This window comes from Salmo salar, chromosome 15 (genome assembly GCF_965601325.2).
Source record: "Salmo salar chromosome 15, fSalSal1, whole genome shotgun sequence".
Classification (NCBI taxonomy): domain Eukaryota; kingdom Metazoa; phylum Chordata; class Actinopteri; order Salmoniformes; family Salmonidae; genus Salmo; species Salmo salar.
This window is the reverse complement of record NC_138305.1, coordinates 37,532,778-37,551,842: the sequence shown is the minus strand read 5'-3', so window position 1 is coordinate 37,551,842 and position 19,065 is coordinate 37,532,778. Positions and strand designations below refer to the sequence as shown.

The 19,065-nt window shown below is 43.0% G+C and overlaps 1 protein-coding gene across 2 annotated transcripts in view; it reads left to right on the top strand.

The window, feature by feature from the left end:
* The window catches only part of LOC106571291 (mRNA-capping enzyme), a 150,634-nt gene that overhangs the window by 49,583 nt on the left and 81,986 nt on the right, over positions 1 to 19,065 (top strand). For both annotated transcript variants that reach the window (XR_014380615.1, XM_082961712.1), the window contains exon 8: positions 8,285 to 8,438. Coding sequence is in view for 1 of the 2 variants with exons in the window: in XM_082961712.1 (XP_082817838.1) it covers positions 8,355 to 8,438 (84 nt within the window). In the remaining variant the exon portion in view is untranslated. The remainder of the gene's footprint in view (positions 1 to 8,284; positions 8,439 to 19,065) is intronic.

Below are 19,065 nucleotides of genomic sequence, written 5' to 3'. Positions count from 1 at the left end.
GTATTCCCTGGCTTCATCCACATCACACATTTTCACTGAGCTGTGAGATTGCTGCGGGTTTATTTCAGGGGGAAATGGCATATAGGCTATTAACAGATAATATTCCTACTGATGTCTAATGAACTCATAGCCGGTGCTGATGCCAATCTCAATGCTAGGCTAGCTAGGCCTTTACCAGGCAGGCTCAGAGATAAACGCGCTTGCATGAAACAGTCTGCCAGTCCCTGTTCTGTCCTAATAATAGAAAGGATGGATTCCAGGAGGATGGATTGAGGCCATTATGTGGAGTGTGTCGCCTCCTGCCGCCATCGATCAGCGGATCACACAGGGAGGGAAGTAGAGGGTCTTGGTGAAGGCAGTGGTGGGGGCTAGGAGGGAGGCAGTGGAGGTGGCGGTACAGAGGTTAGCAGCGCTGTGTAGCTCCCCGAGCCGTCATTAAGCGCTGCAGAATTGATCCCCAGTACCCAGCCCATTATTGGCCTGCTCTATCATCCCAGTCAGACTGCCCAGCCTAGGCACCAGGCTCCACACTGAGACAGTCACAACTTATTTTGTCAAGACACAATCAATCGCCACTATTCGCTAATCACTTGTCTGCTTTGCTGCCAGAATCATTGCTCCTTGGTCAGATCATTATTGTAGAAGACAATGTGTTCTTGAAGACAAGTGGGTTGTAATAATGATCTATTCATTCGGGCCTATGTGGCTGTACTCTTTGAAAGGAAAGGATGAGGTTACCAAGCTTAGGTTGGAGTTGTGTGCAGTAGAACAGAGTTGATTGGCTACTGTTACAGTTTGTTTGATATGGATTATCACTCCATGCTGCATTACTCTGTTACGGTACATTACCTCAACAGTCATCCTACACGATGCCACAATGCTGGTCCCTTGTCTATGAATAGGTGCCTCTCGAAAACATGACATTGCTTGACCTCAATCAACACCTGGAGACAAGGGGGAGAAAATGATATTTTCTGCTGTTGCCTGGGGTTATGAAATAAGCATTTTTTTTGTTTGTTTTCCTGAAAAGGTCCTGTCGGTGTCTGCTCCAGAGTTAAACCATGCCACTCACTGTCAGCCACCAACAGGAGAATCCAAGAACGGTGTCATGATAAAGACTAGAGGTCGACCGATTTATGATTTTTCAACACCGATACCGATTATTGGAGGACCAAAAAAAAGCCGATACGGATTAATCGGACGATTAAATGTTTTTGGTTTTTTTATTATTATTTATTTATTTGTAATAATGACAATTACAACAATACTGAATGAACACTTATTTTAACTTAATATAATACATCAATAAAATCAATTTAGCCTCAAATAAATAATGAAACATGTTCAATTTGGTTTAAATAATGCAAAAGTGTTGGAGAAGAAAGTAAAAGTGCAATATGTGCCATGTAAGAAAGCTAACGTTTAAGTTCCTTGCTCAGAACATGAGAACATATGAAAGCTGGTGGTTCCTTTTAACATGAGTCTTCAATATTCCCAGGTAAGAAGTTTTAGGTTGTAGTTATTATAGGACTATTTCTCTCTATACGATTTGTTTTTCATATACTTTTGACTATTGGATGTTCTTATAGGCACTTTAGTATTGCCAGTGTAACAGTATAGCTTCCGTCCCTCTCCTCGCCCCTACCTGGGCTCGAACCAGGAACACATCGACAACAGCCACCCTCGAAGCAGCGTTACCCATGCAGAGCAAGGGGAACAACTACTCCAAGTCTCAGAGCGAGTGACGTTTGAAACGCTGTTTGTGTGCACCCCGCTAACTAGCTAGCCATTTCACAAAAGTGCTGTTTGAATGAATGCTTACGAGCCTGCTGGTGCCTACCACCGCTCAGTCAGACTGCTCTATCAAATCATAGACTTAATTATAATATAATAAACACACAGAAATACAAGCCTTAGGTCATTAATATGGTCGAATCCGGAAACTGTCATCTCGAAAACAAAACGTTTTTTCTTTCAGTGAAATACGGAACCGTTCCGTATTTTATCTAACGGGTGGCATCCCTAAGTCTAAATATTCCTGTTACATTGCACAACCTTCAATGTTATGTCATAATTACGTAAAATTCTGTCAAATTAGTTCGCAACGAGCCAGGCGGCCCAAACTGCGTGCAATGAACGCAAGAGAAGTGACACAATTTCACCTGGTTAATATTGCCTGCTAACCTGGATTTCTTTTAGCTAAATATGCAGGTTTAAAAATATATACTTCTGTGTATTGATTTTAAGAAAGGCATTGATGTTTATGTTTAGGTACAGTCATGCAACGATTATGCTTTTTTCGCGAATGCGCTTTTGTTAAATCATCCCCCGTTTGGCGAAGTTGGCTGTCTTTGTTAGGAAGAAATAGTCTAAACACAGTTCGCCACGAGCCAGGCGACCCAAACTGCTGCTTATACCCTGACTTTATTGCAAGAGGTGACACATTTTCCCTAGTTAAAAGAAATGTATGTTAGCAGGCAATATTACCTAAATATGCAGGTTTAAAAATATATACTTGTGTATTGATTTTAAGAAAGACATTGATGTTTATGGTTAGGTACACGTTGGAGCAATGACAGTCCTATTTCGCGAAAGCGCACCGCATCGATTATATGCAACGCAGGACAGGCTAGATAAACTAGTAATATCATCAACCATGAGTAGTTAACTTGTGATTTATGATTGATTGATTCTTTTATGTATATAAGATCAGTTTAATGCTAGCTAGCAACTTACCTTGGCTTCTTACTGCATTCATGTAACAGGCAGGCTCCTCGTGGAGTGCAATGTAAAGCAGGTGGTTAGAGCGTTGGACTAGTTAACCATAAGGTTTCAAGATTGAATCCCAGAGCTAACAAGGTAAGAATCTGTCGTTCTGCCCCTGAAGAAGGCAGTTAACCTAGGCCGTCATTGAAAATGAGAATGTGTTCTTAACTGACTTGCCTAGTTAAATAAAGGTGTAAAAAAAATTGGCAAATCAGTGTCCAAAAATACCGATTACCGATTGTTATGAAAACTTGAAATCGGCCCTAATTAATTGGCCATTCTGATTAATCGGTCGACCTCTAATAAAGACACAATGTCACTGTAGATTTATCTCCATATTTAATATATTTCATCACCGTTTCTGCTTATTGGATTTTGTAATGGAGATACATTGACTTGAAATTAAACAGCCAATGGCCAAGTCATTTCTGCAATTGACATTATACACAGATGTCCCCCTAATGTTCCTATTGCGGTCAGGTGTGTCATTAGGTGTGGCAGAATAAAATTATGTTCTCATTGTGTAAGGCATGTGTGTTTGAGGGAACGCTCAGAGGGAGGCCGTTGCGTTGCAACCCGGTAGGACTCATTACTCTGTCGTGCCTGCTAAGGTAACTGGTCCACAGGCGTGTGAAGCCTTGTCACCTCCTGTCCCTTCCGCCTCACCAGTCACCTGGTGGCTACAGTAAGTGGCATGGGAGATCTGCTCCTGGGTATAGAGCCAGGGCTCGACCACTCAGCATATGTCACGTTAGCAGCATCTTCGGGGGGGGTCGTCTGTCTCTCTGTGTGGGGGGGTGGTGTGTGTGTGTAAGTCAACCAAGGATGCACGAATGAATCTACAGTACCAGTCAAAAGTTTGGACACCTACTCATGAACACCTTTCTTGTGAATTAGGTTACTTTCCATCTCGCATACATTTGTCATGCATGTCTCTTCCTTGCATCATTTTTGGCTTTTCTGACTGTACAAATAAAGTCTCATGAATGGCATATCGCTGCAGAATGCTGTGGTAGCCATGCTGGTTAAGTGTGCCTTGAATTCAAAATAAATCAGACGGTGTCACCAGCAAAGCACCATCTCACCACCTCCTCCCTGCTTCACGGTGGGAAACACACTTGCAGAGATCATCCATTCACCTACTCCGCGTCTCACAAAGACACGGAGGTTGGAACTAAAAATCTCAAATTTGGACTCATCAGACCAAAGGACAGATTTACACTGGTCTAATGTCCATTGCTCGTGTTTCCTGGCCCAACAAGTCTCTTCTTATTATTGGTGTCCTTTAGTAGTGGTTTGTTTGCAGCAATTTCACCATGAAGGCTTGATTCACACAGTCTCCTCTGAACAGTTGATGTTGAGATGTCTGTTACTTGAACTCTATTAAGCAATTATTTGTGCTGCAATTTCGGAGGCTGGTAACTAATGAACTTATACTCTGCAGCAGAGGTAACTCTGGGTCTTTCTTTCCTGTGGCGGTCCTCATGAGAGCCAGTTTCATCATAGCTCTTGATGGATTTTGCTACTGCACTTGAAGAAACATTTGAAGTTCTTAAACATTTCCAGATTGACTGACCTTCATGTCTTAAGTAGTGATGGACTGTCGTTTCTATTTGTTTATTTGAGCTCTTCTTGCCATAATATGGACTTGGTCTTTTACCAAATAGGGCTATCTTTTGTATACCATCCCTAACTTGTCACAACACAACTGATTGGCTCAAACGCATTGACAAGGAAAGAAATTCCACAAATTAACTTTTTACAAAGCACACCTGTAAATGAAAATGCATTCCAGGTGACTACCTCATGAAGCTGGTTGAGAGAATGCCAAGAGTGTGCAAAGCTGTCATCAAGGCAAAGGCTGGCTACTTTGAAGAATCTCAAGTATGTTTGGTTACTACATGTTATTTCATAGTTTGAATGTCTTCCCTAATATTCTACAATGTAGAAAATAGTTAAAATGAAGTTGTCCATGAGTAGGTGTCCAAACTTTTACTGGTACTGTAGATTCCTTCCTACATCCTTGGTTGACTTACCCCCTAAGAGCTCTTATATGATGCTCTGGATTGTGGCTTGCATAGTACTATTTCTGTATTAATGAACCCATTCCTGAGATTATAAGCGTATTTCCTTGCTTCATTCTATGCAGCTTTTCCAATTAATTCAGTATACTAAGACGATATTTGTTTGTTTTTTTGGGGGGGGGGGGTTAATTGAATTAGGTTATTTTCTATCTCGCATACATTTGTCATGCATTGATGTCATGCATTTGTCACGCATGTCTCTTCCTTGCATAATTTTTGGCTTTTCTGACTACAAATAAAGTCCCATTAAATGAATTATGTTAATCGACTAATATAGAGATTTGTACTTTGCCTGGGTCAGGTTTATGCGCTTTTCAAACTTTCAAAAGGTTCCACTTTGCATTTACTATTTTTTGAGGGAAAAACAAAATGGATAAGTAAAAACAAGGTTGGAAAAAGGTGGTCTTTCTTGCACTAGGCTACCTCTGACAGCAGGTATACTGTACCTGAGCAGAGAGTCTGAAGGGAGGACTGCACATGCCCAGAATAATTGTTTTTAATCACTTGTAGCTGTGTCACGTCTTTCTGGTTCTCTCCGCCTGATGACGCATCTGACAGATGGTGTAAAACTGGTTGGCTTTGATACCAGTTGTTGCTCCAGGAACATGAAGCTCTGCTTTGAGTTGCTGTGCATTGGATTAAATTCTCACTCAAAGCTGATAAATCTTCTTAAAATAAATGAACTATACTCTCGCTTTTCGTCTCACTGTGTGTTCACATAATCCCTTCTTCCCATCATCCATTAAAAATAGCAGTAATTGTATTTGCCCTCACAAAGCCTAACCAACATTGCTGAGCCTACCAGGCATAGGCGTCTTTAGAGGTTGTGGCTTCATCCCAGGTGGCACCCTATTTCCAATATAGTGCACTACTTTTGACAAGAGCCCTATGGGACCTGGTTAAATGTTGTGCACTACATAGGGGATAGGGTGCCATTTGGTACGCAGACAGAATATTAAAGAGTTGGAGGCGAGCCATGTCACAGAAGCTGCTGCTGAGGTAATATACAGCTTCTGAAGAGCTTCACTCTCGCTAAAGTTGAATCAAACAGCATTGTAATTAGCCCTCACAGCAGCACTCTTGATATGTGGGGTATTATTCCCTGAGCTGTTTTATAGAAGGTTCAGTCGTTGATGGTCCTCCGTCCCTACACAGTGATGATCTCCTCAGCTATGACTCCTGCTAGCACCGAGAGGCCCTAAATGCAGTCAGTCCATCAGTTCTTCATTTTGGTAGGTCAGTCTCCAAGCAGAAAAGTATTGAAATGACCCAAAAGTAGCCTATAGAGCACAGTCGGCTCCAAAAGCATACTATCGCTAACCCAACACACCACCATAAGGTCTCCCTGTATCCCCTGTATCTCCAAACAGGATGCATGTTTTGGAATATTAGTATTATGTACAGGCTTTCTTCTTTTTACTCTGTCAATTAGGTTAGTATTGTGGAGAACTACAATGTTGATCCATCCTCAGTTTTCTGCTATCACAGCCATTAAACACTGTTTTAAAGTTACCATTGGCCTCATGGTTTCCTTCCTCCCCCGGCAACTGAGTTAGGAAGGACACCTGTATCTTTGTAGTGACTGGGTGTATTTATACACTATCCAATTAATTTACTGCTGTAATTATGTTGGTAACCAGTTTATAATAGTAATAAGGCACCTCAGGAGTTTGATATATGGCCGATATTTCACGGCTAAGGGCTGTATCAAGGCATTCCACCATGCGTCATGCATAAGAACAGCCCTTAGGCGTGGTATATTGGCCATATACCACAAATCCCCGAGGTGCCTTAAACTGGTTACCAACATAATTACAGCAGTAAAAATAAATGTTTTGTCATACTCGTGGTATACGTTCTGATATAGCACGGCTGTCAGACAATCTGCATTCAGGGCTCGACCCACCCAGTTTTTAACAAGGAATACATAGCTTGTGTAAAAACTCAATTATAAACCCAATAGGAGTGCCTTCCAACTACTCTACCGGAATTTACACTTGAAGCAGTCAGCCAGCCAGTCATGTCTTTCATTTTGCTTACCGGAGTGTTACTGCAGCCAGATCAGAAAACCCACAATCATTGTCAATGCTTTTTGCATGTAGGCTACGCTACATCAAGGCCCTATGAGAAGTCAATAGAAAGTAGAATACTGAGTCTATGATGCTGAAGAACATGAAGATGACTAGGATGATGATAGTGAATGATGAAGATGGTGCATAGTCTGTAATGCAGTTAACACTCAGCCTGCCTGTCAGCACCTCGAGTAGGCCGCTCCTGCTAATGAGTCAATGGTGCTGGTGTTTTTAATGAAGCAGATCCAAGCAGACAAGACTGCCATCGGAAAGGGAAGGCTACTGTAGAAATTATCAATTGTATTAGGATCCCCATTAACTGACGCCATATTGTCACTCTGCAGCTCTCTGATTATTATTAGTACTTCATTATTTCTTTATTCTCATTCTATTTCATTCATTTTAGTGAATATTATTTTCTGTGCTATTTTCTTGCTGCAGAGTTTTGTATTCCCTTTGCTGTATGTATAACTAAGCGTTGGAATTTGAATGTTAACTTGACTTCCCTGGGACATTACAGTAACTGAGATAAGAGCCTTTATGAAGCCACTAAGATGCTGTGTTCGTTTTACTAATAAGTTGCTTCTGTCTCAGCTACATCCAGCTCCTTCCTTAGCAAATTCAGGCCGGGTAGTCGTCCTTGTTTCTGCCCGTTTTCAGGGTCGTATTCATTAGGCACCAAACGGAAGAAAATGGACTGACCGTTTGGTGCCTAATGAATACGACCCTGGAGTGTGGCCCTTGTGAGCCTTGAGGTTTGGGAGACGTAAAATGTTACTGTGGTCCGTCTGAAGCGAACAGCTCCTTTTCTCAGAAACTGTGTGAAAAACAGGAGTGGAGGACATTAGACGAGACCCGTTGGCATGGTGACCTCACTAAAATGTTTATTGAATAGACGCTCATTGCCTGTGGCTTCTAGCTGCCTTATAGATAAGATGACCCTGGGTCTAGCTACCCCAAGAGAACTCAACATCTCTCTCTCGCTCTCTCTCCCTTTACCCCTCTATCTCTCTCGCTGTCTTTTCTCTTTCTCTGTCCCTCTTCTCTCTCTCTATTCAGTTCATCAGTTCATGATTATTCAGACCTGTTCACAGTTGCCATGGCACTGGATTGGCAGCTCGTCTCCTTGTCATATCTAGACAATCTATCAAGCGGAAGATAAGAAAGATTGGATTTCATTTGAAAATATCCAAATGCATTGGTATTCACTGTACCATTGAACTGGGGGGAGATATTAGCCCTACTTTGATTTGACATTGCATTAGTAAGTCAGGTTTTGCATCCGTTCTTTCTCAAATTATGGGAACACAAAGCCTTACATTCCAAGATTATTATTAATTTGTTTGTCTGTTTGTCTTTCAGGGTAGGCCAGTGTGATTTCAGTATTCGGCTATTGTGAAAAGAGAAAGAGATCTCCCCTAGGGTGGAGAAGATGAAGACGGGACAGATCGACAAGACCAAGGAGCCCTTTAGTGTCAGGAACAAGCCATTCTTCGACATCCACGCAGCACGAAAGGTACACACACACACACACACACACAAACACACACTGTGCCAGCTCATCCCAAGTCTGAGGTGGTGGTGGTATGACATGCAACAAGTTCCTAATTTGTGACATTTTTTCAATTTTCTTTAAGGGGTGGGTCAGCTTAATGTTGTGGAAAGATTGTTGCTTCCATCAATGTAATTGTCTGCATTTCCAATCCCCCATATATTTTGGGGGGTAAATATATACATCCATACACATCTGCATACATACATATACACATACCTATATAGACATACTTACTTTTTTTTGAATTTACCTTTATTATTCCCCGCAAACCCTACCACCCTTCCCCCAATTGCAGTAAACTAATAAACAATAACACTTAGGCTTCTACCTTCAGTTTATACATATTATACACATTTTACAGACACAATCTATTTTACAATAGTTATATTTTGTTTGTTTTTAGTCTTTCCTTTATTTCTGATGTCCATCCAGTTTGATTTCTATTTGTAACTGTGCTATTTCAAAAGTTCTGAACCTATATACATTTTACAGACCCCGTATGTTTTACATTGGTTATCTTGTTATTAGTCCCACCCTTCAGCTCCGTTCAACCCCTCCCATCTATCTCTTAACACCATCCATTTTGGATTTCTATTTGCCATATATTTTTCAACTGTGCTGTGATGCTTGACAAAAGTACCGAGCCTTTCTATTTTTTTATACACTGCTCAAAAAAATAAAGGGAACACTAAAATAACACATCCTAGATCTGAATGAATGAAATAATCGTATTAAATACTTTTTTCTTTACATAGTTGAATGTGCTGACAACAAAATCACACAAAAATAATCAATGGAAATCCAATTTATCAACCCATGGAGGTCTGGATTTGGTGTCACTCAAAATTAAAGTGGAAAACCACACTACAGGCTGATCCAACTTTGATGTAATGTCCTTAAAACAAGTCAAAATGAGGCTCAGTAGTGTGTGTGGCCTCCACGTGCCTGTATGACCTCCCTACAACGCCTGGGCATGCTCCTGATGAGGTGGCGGATGGTCTCCTGAGGGATCTACTCCCAGACCTGGACTAAAGCATCCGCCAACTCCTGGACAGTCTGTGGTGCAACGTGGCGTTGGTGGATGGAGCGAGACATGATGTCCCAGATGTGCTCAATTGGATTCAGGTCTGGGGAACGGGCGGGCCAGTCCATAGCATCAATGCCTTCCTCTTGCAGGAACTGCTGACACACTCCAGCCACATGAGGTCTAGCATTGTCTTGCATTAGGAGGAACCCAGGGCCAACCGCACCAGCATATGGTCTCACAAGGGGTCTGAGGATCTCATCTTGGTACCTAATGGCAGTCGGGCTACCACTGGCGAGCACATGGAGGTCTGTGCGGCCCCCCAAAGAAATGCCACCCCACACCATGACTGACCCACCGCCAAACCGGTCATGCTGGAGGATGTTGCAGGCAGCAGAACGTTCTCCACGGTGTCTCCAGACTCTGTCACGTCTGTCACATGTGCTCAGTGTGAACCTGCTTTCATCTGTGAAGAGCACAGGGCGCCAGTGGCGAATTTGCCAATCTTGGGGTTCTCTGGCAAACGCCAAATGTCCTGCACGGTGTTGGGCTGTAAGCACAACCCCCACCTGTGGACGTCGAGCCCTCATACCACCCTCATGGAGTCTGTTTCTGACCGTTTGAGCAGACACATGCACATTTGTGGCCTGCTCGAGGTCAATTTGCAGGGCTCTTGCAGTGCTCCTCCTGCTCCTCCTTGCACAAAGGCGGAGGTAGCGGTCCTGCTGCTGGGTTGTTGCCCTCCTACGGCCTCCGCCACGTCTCCTGATGTACTGGCCTGTCTCCTGGTAGCGCCTCCATGCCCTGGACACTACGCTGACAGAAACAGCAAACCTTCTTGCCACAGCTCGCATTGATGTGCCATCCTGGATGAGCTGCACTACCTGAGCCATTTGTGTGGGTTGTAGACTCCGTCTCATGCTACCACTAGAGTGAAAGCACCGCCAGCATTCAAAAGTGACCAAAACATCAGCCAGGAAGCATAGGAACTGAGAAGTGGTGAATGAGGTGAGATAAGGGAGGTAAAGGCAATAAATAGGCCTTTGTGGCGATGTAAATACAATATAGCAATTAAAACACTGGAATGGTAGATTTGACAGTAGATGAGTGTGCAAAGTAGAAATACTGGGGTGCAAAGGAGCAAAATAAATACAGTAGGGGAAGAGGTAGTTGTTTGGGCTATTTATAGATGGGCTATGTACAGGTGCAGTGATCTGTGAGCTGCTCTGACAGCTGGTGCTTAAAGCTAGTGAGGGAGATGAGTGTTTCCAGTTTCAGAGATTTTTGTAGTTTGTTCCAGTCATTGGCAGCAGAGAACTGGAAGGAAAGGTGGCCATTTAGAAATTGGCTTTGGGGGTGACAAGTGAGATATACCTGCTGGAACGCGTGCTACGGGTGGGTGCAGCTATGGTGACCAGCGAGCAGAGATAAGGCGGGACTTTACCTAGCAGGGTCTTGTAGATGACCTGGAGCCAGTGGGTTTGGCGACGAGTATGAAGCGAGGGCCAGCCAACGAGAGCGTACACGTCGCAGTGGTGGGTAGTATATGGGGCTTTGGTGACAAAACGGATGGCACTGTGATAGACTGCATCCAATTTGTTGAGTAGGGTGTTGGAGGCTATTTTGTATATGACATCGCCATAGTCGAGGATCGGTAAGATCATACCCTTTTACGAGGGTATGTTTGGCAGCATGAGTGAAGGATGCTTTGTTGCGAAATAGGAAGCCAATTCTAGATTTAACTTTGGATTGGAGATGTTTTATGTGAGTCTGGAAGGAGAGTTTAGTCTAACCAGACAGACACCTAGTTATTTGTAGTTGTCCACATATTCTAAGTCAGAACTGTCCAGAGTAGTGATGCTGGACGGGCGGGCAAGTGCAGGCAGCGATCGGTTGAAGAGCATGCATTTAGTTTTACTTGTATTTAAGAGCAGTTGTAGGCCACGGAAGGAGAGTTGTATGGCATTGAAGCTCGTCTGGAGGGTTGTTAATAGTGTCCAAAGATGGGCCAGAAGTATACAGAATGGTGTCGTCTGTGTAGTGGTGGATCAGAGACTCACCAGCAGCAAGAGCGACATCATTGATATATACAGAGAAGAGAGTCTGCCCAAGAATTAAACCCTGTGGCACCCCCATAGAGACTGCCAGAGGCCCGGACAACAGGCCTTCAGATTTGACACACTGAACTCTGTCGGAGAAGTAGTTGGTGAACCAGTCGAGGCAATCATTTGAGAAACCAAGGCTGTTGAGTCTGCCGATGAGGATGTGGTGATTGACAGAGTCGAAAGCCTTCGCCAGGTCAATGAATACGGCTGCACAGTACTGTTTCTTATCGATGGCGGTTATGATATCGTTTAGGACCTTGAGCGTGGCTGAGGTGCACCCATGACCAGCTCTGAAACCAGATTGCGTAGCGGAGAAGGTACAGTGGGATTCGAAATGGTCGGTGATCTGTTTGTTAACTTGGCTTTCGAAGACCTTAGAAAGGCAGGGTAGGATAGATATAGGTCTGTAGCAGTTTGGGTCAAGAGTATCCCCCCCTTTTGAAGAGGGGGATGACCGCAGCTGCTATTCTCATAGCTTCTACAGATTGTAAATTAAAAATAAACATTTTTGCTAAAATAATTATTATATTATTGATTAATTGACTATGGTTTTTCAAATCACCCGGTATTGCTATCGGCAGCGTTAGTTCTAGGCAAATGTTGCAATTCTTCAGCCATTCCTGGACCTGTGACCAAAAACGAGCTACATATGGACAATACCAAAATAAATTATCTAATGACTCTGCTTCCTCACAGCAAAATCTGCAGAGCCTAATTCGTGACTTAGTGACTCATCTAAGGTCTAATCGAAACAACAGGATAGATAAACTTCTGATTACATTTTAGTCTCCGATTTTTTTTCTCACTTTGAAACAAATCTGTATTATTAATTTTGAAGTATTAATGGACTTTCATAAAGTGATGATGGGTACATTTTTTTTTTTTAACCTTTTATTTAACGAGGCAAGTTAAGAACAAGTTCTTATTTTCAATGCCGTCCTAGGAACACTGGGTTTAACTGCCTTGTTCAGGGGCAGAATGACCGATATTTACCTTGTCAGATCGGGGATTCGATCTCGGGGATTCGATCTTGCAACCTTTCGGTTACTAGTCCAACGCTCTAACCACTAGGCTACTATTGTATTTGCTTCCTACGCTGTTCTACTAATTCCAGTTTCCATTGCTTGTTGTGCTTTTAGTTACTGTAGTTTGACTTCCTTCGTACCAAAAGGCTTTGCCTCTTATCACCATTAAAAGAAAAAGTGGAATTATCAAAGCTTTGATTTGAAAATCAATCCCTTTAATCAGTAAGAATATTTATGGTACTCTAAATAATCAACAAAAAGAAACTGTGGAAATGGCCGATGTTTCTATGTGAGTGTATTCCTGTAAAGTTCACTCAATCTGATTGGTTATTCACAGATCACAAGTATAATATCTAAAAAACCTTTTTACTACTAGTTCTATAAATGAACAGATTGATATCTAGATTTCTCTAGAAAATCAAATAATGACTAGATTCTTATCAGATTATACTAGTAAATCTAGTCATATTGAGCAGCCACATCTATATTTGTGTTTGTTAGAATGCTGCTCATGTACTACCGTTTTCTGAAAAGGCCAAGGACAAGTGTTTTTATTCTCCAAAAGCTATTAAACCTCCCATTCAAGGCCCTGCAACCTCTGCCCTGTAATGTCTCCGCTGAAGGGTAGGGTGCAATTAACTAGATATGCACCGCGCTGGATCAGTGAGAAACTAGCTCTGTATGTTCACATTAAAGGCCTGATAACAGAATAGAGGAGAGTGAAGGTTTCTAGCAGTTCTGTCAGTCTTCACATTTCTCCCACCACTGTTCATCTGTCTCGGCTGGTCATGGCAGGAGCGAGGGGAACAGCCCCAGTCCCAGCTACTATCACAGATCTCTTTGTGCTGAAGCCTGTTTTTGTCCTGTATGAAATGTTAGCCGTGAATGACTGGGTTACCTCCCCTGGTAAACCCTGTTTCGACTTCCAACCAGTACTATCTGAGGCCTTTATGACAGATCATAGATCGCCCAGTCTCTTGTTAGAGGGATGACGATGTCTATCTATATTTGTAAACAACAGCTGGTGCACGAAATCTAATGAAGTCTTGGGGTTTTGCTCGTCTGAGGTAGAGTATCTCATGATAAGCTGTAGACCACGCTATTTACTAAGAGAGTTTTCATGTATATTCTTCGTAGCTGCCTATTTACCACCACAAACTGATGCTGGCACTAAGACCGCACTCAATGAGCTGTATATGGCCATAAGCAAACAGGAAAACACTCATCGAGAGGCGGTGCTCCTAATGGCCGGGGACTTTAATGCAGGGAAACTTTAATCTGTTTTACCTCCTTTCTACCAGCATGTTAAATGTGCAACCAGAGGGGGAAAAAACTCTTACACCACCTTTACTCCACACACAGATCTGTGTACAAAGCTCTCCCTTGCCCTCCATTTGGCGACTCTGACCATAATTATATCCTCCTGATTCCTGCTTACAAGCAAAAAGCAAAGCAGGAAGCTCCAGTGACTTGTTCAATAAAAAAGTGGTCAGATGAAGCGGATGCTAAGCTACAGGACTGTTTTGCTAGCACAGACTGGAATACGGGATTCTTCCGATGGCATTGAGGAGTACACCACATCAGTCACTGGTGTTGTCAATAAGTGCATCGATGAAGTCGTCCCCAGAGTGACGTACATACCCCAACCAGAAGTCATTGATTACAGGCAACATTCGCACTGAGCTAAAGGGTAGAGCTGCTGCTTTCAAGGAACGGGACTCTAACCCGGAAGCTTATAAGAAATCCCGCTATGACCTCCAACGAACCGTCAATACAGGACTAAGATTGAATCGTACTCCACCGGCTCTGACGCTCGTCGGATGTGGCAGGGCTTGCAAACTACTACAGACTACAAAGGGAAGCACAGCCGCGAGCTGCCCAGTGACACAAACCTACCAGACGAGCTACATTTCTTCTATGCTCGCTTCGAGGCAATCAACACTGAAACATGCATGAGAGCATTAGTTGTTCCGGACGACTCTGTGATCACGCTTTCTGTAGCCAATGTGAGTAAGACCTTTAAACAGGTCAACATTCACAAGGCCGCAGGGCCAGACAGATTACCAGGACGTGTACTCCTAGCATGCGCTGACCAACTGGCAAGTGTCTTCACTGACATTTTCAACCTGTGCCCAAAAACACTACGGTGACCTGCCTAAATGAATACCGACCCGTAGCACTCACGTCTGTAGCCGTTAAGTGCTTTGAAAGACTGGTCATGGCTCACATCAACACCATTATCCCAGAAACCCTAGACCCACTCGAATTTCCATACCGCCCCAACAGATCCACAGATGATGCAATCTCTATTGCACTCCACACTGCCCATTCCCACCTGGACAAAAAGAACACTTATGTGAGAATGCTATTCATTGACTACAGCTCAGCATTCAACACCATAGTGCCCTCAAAGCTCATCACTAAGCTAAGGACCCTGGAACAAAACACCTCCCTCTGCAATTGGATCCTGGACTTCCTGATGGGCCACCCCCAAGTGGTAAGTGTAGGTAACAACACATCCGACACACTGATCTTCAACACGGGGGCCCCTCGGGTGCATGCTCAGTCCCCTCCTGTACTCCCTGTTCACTCATACCTACATGACCAGGCGCGACTCTAACACCATCATTAAGTTTGCCGATGACAACAGTGGTAGGCCTGATCACCAACAACGATGAGACAGCCTATATGGAAGAGGTCAAAGACCTGCCCATGTGGTGCCAGGATAACAACCTCTCCCTCAACGTGGTCTTGACAAAGGAGATGATTGTGGACTACAGGAAAAGGAGGACCAAGCACGCCCCCCTTCTCATCGACTGGGCTGTACAGTCACCCTAGTCATAGACTGTTCTCTCTGTTACCGCACGGCAAGCGGTACTGGAGCGCCAAGTCTAGGTCCAAATGGCTTCTTAACAGCTTCTACCCCCCAAGCCATAAGACTCCTGAACAGCTAATCAAATGGCTACCCAGACTATTTGCATTGCCCCCCCCCCCCTTTTTTTACACTGCTGCTACTCTGTTTATTATCTATGAATAGTCACTTTAACTCTACCAACATGTACATATTACCTCAACTAACTGGTGCCCCCCTGCACATGACTCTGTACCGGTACCCCCTGTATATAGCCTCGCTAGTGTTATTTTACTGCTGCTCTTTAATTATTTGTTACTTACATTTTTAATTTTTACACTTATTTTTCTTAACTGAATTGTTGGTTAAGGGCTTGTAAGTAAGCATTTCACTGTAAGGTCTACACCTGTTGTATTCGGCGCATGTGATTAATAACATTTGATTGGAATTATGCCTGCCTCACTCACTGTCTTGGTTCAGCTGCTGAGGCCATCTGCTCCAGAGCCTCTGCATACAGCCATATCTCTGTTTGAGCCAACATGAAACGGGGGGGGAATTGGAATCTGGTTTATTCATTCACAGAGGCGCAGCTCTCCACTTCATGGCATGTTTGCCGGAAATTCCTTCAATGATATTTCAATGAGAGGCCAAAGCTGTGTGATGGCTTTTGTCTATTGCTGTGCGGCTGGATTGTGTCCCGACTCCCTCATGTTTCCAGCTCTGCTCATTTAATGTGCAATTTTCCCTTTAAATGGGAGTATATTGGACTATCTATTTTATTTTGTTTGGGAAATAGTTTTGCATTAACCACAATAGCCTGTGTTTTGTTAGAATACGAAGGACTTATCGAGTCGCTCTGTTTTATTTGAGCATTTTGCAGTGAAGTGGATGGGACTGGAAAATGGACTCCTAGGAGGCAAAAAAGCATTTGCTGAGTGGAAGATGAGGTTTTAGATTAGATTTGCCTTGGCTCTGGTCTAAGTTAAGGGCCCATTAGCAGACTTGAGTATGAGAGAGGGTTCAGTTGGAGGCGATGGAGAGCCCTCTGGTCATTTCAAATGGCTGACAGTAGATGAGGAAAAGATCTGGACTTAATGAAGAGTGACACTGAATGCTCTTTCACACCAGCTAGATGTGGTCACTCACTGGTTTTAATTGAGCTGTGTGCTGAGGCCCCTAATAACCCCCACCCACATATGCACACACACTTGCGCACACAAATTGGTGCAGTTGTCATTGAACTTTGTTAGCCACCATCATACTTCATTTACTTAGCAGGTATTCAACATTATTATAGCCTGTTTGAATGGATTTGTCTGAAATTGATTTGCCCAAAGCGGGAAACCATTGTCTGGTATGTGGTTGGAGTTCGAGGTTCTTATGTGTAAATTCTAGACTGTCATTTTTTTCCCAAAAAGGGCCAAAGTTCAGATTTCTCATAACAGCTCTTGGACTATTGAATTTATTGAGGAAATGTTGTTCTTCTGAAAAACTACGGAGATGCCCTTTTTAGTTGAGAAGTCTTCCTGAATTAGCCTGGCTGACGGGACCTAAGTGACTCAGCGCACGGAGAACCGTGACACACTGGTCTGGGAAGGAGGCAGTTTGTTAATGCAATATTCACTCAGATATTGTGCAACGGTTTTGATTGGTTCTCTCTAGGAATGTAACGATTCACCGATACGCATAGGTCCCCTATTCAAAAGTTTAAAAGATACAAGTGTATCAATACGCGGACCACAAACCGATCCAAATGTAGCATGCGTTGGTCAGAAAATGTATTCAAACATTATGAATCGCTGGTTCACAATTCTGTTTTTCTTGCTCATATTACATTCTACCTTCTGAAAATGCCTAATATTTTATGACAACTGAAGCGTCCTCTCCTTCAGTGTCGATCTGCATGTAACTGTGTTGACAGTCATTGATCTGCAAGTAATTTTGCATGCCGAACAACCCTGGCAATATCAGTAGCCTAGTCAAACTGCCCAGCTTTGCGTACGGCACCTTCAGCATTCAAATGCTAAAATGGCTTGCGTGATATTAGGTTGTCACTCAACTAATAAAGCCTATGTAATTTTCTAGGTTATTGTTATCTGTGCGTTGTTGTGTTTTACCGGAATAAAAGTGAGCTACCGGAGACAACTCTCATCTGGCTATACCTGCTGTATACCTGCTGAACGGGGCTTACAATAGATTTTTATTTTGATCAGGTTCACCATCGGCAATAGTTTTGGTAGTTTTGTGTTAAACACTCAGTGTATATGGTAATGGTTAGATATGCAGGGTAAAGTTGATAATTTCATAATGAGGACAGCAATCACTTTTACGAGGCGCACTGCATTGCCGACGCGAGAGGAGAAGAAAAGATCTCTCCATTAAAAATGTCCAAATGGTCAAAACCTTTCGATTTTGAGATTGGGGGAGAAATGTAAAGTTGCGCTATATATTAATTGGCTATGTCATAGCTAATTTGTAAATGGTAAATATTGATGCATTACTAGCTCAAACACAAAAATGACAAGTTAATTAGTGGGTGATGGTGATTTCAGAACCAAAGTGGGGGGGACAAAAAACACAAGCTAAATTGTCACCCCCCCCCCCCCCCTAATCTTATAGGTGGTAGATGTCTAGTCTCTTTTATGACCCTAATCTGATAGTGGTAGTGGGGTGGTAGATGCCTAGTCTCAAACCGAATCGTTTCAAATGAGAACGTATAGTTCCTGTATCATATCGGAGCCCATGTGTCTACTATAGATACGTATCGAATCGTCTTCAAAGAGAAAGATCCACATCCCTAGTCCCATCAGGGTTACAGACTTCTCATTGTTTGGATTTGAAAATCCAACCTTTGTAATGGAAGGGGGCGGCGCTCAGGGGCTGTGTTTGGCTGTGGGTGTTTGTGAGGAGAGACAACCAGTAAAAGCGCTTAATATTAGGCTATGTAGCATAATTATTCTGCCTGATGGTGTTTTTTCTGTGGCTAAATGTAATGTACCCAGATTTAATGAAGTGATTGGTAATCTTTCCATGCCTTTCCCACCAGTCTAATATCCACACCTCAACACTGCCACCAATTAGTTCAATACACTGTTTAATTTGATCATTAAAGCAGTGTGATCAGTATCAGCAAACCTTGACCTTTAACCCCTTCAATAACACTAGCTTAATGCTACCTAAGTGGAATGGTTCTTCAAAACTGCAGTGTTTCTTATGGCCGGCATCGAGAAACGACTTTCAAGCGAAAGCAAGGGAACAGATGGATTTCTTCCTGCCAGCGAGCCATTCTCATCTTGGAAATGGGATACCTGTTTATCTGCAATTGAATTTTCTTAGGGACCTAAAATGTGGGCCTAGTTCATTTTCCTACCTTATGAGATTAGTTTATTTTCGCCGAATGCAGACTTATGGTGGAGGACTAGAATAAAGCTTAGGTGATATATTGACTGCTGGGAGAATTGGACTTTAAAAGAGAGTTAACTGGGGGACGACTGAAGAATGCAATTTCTATCTCTGGGGGCGTACTCCAAAGCACTCATTTGTTTTCTGTGAGGAGCTATGAGTCACAAACTGCAGTCATGTA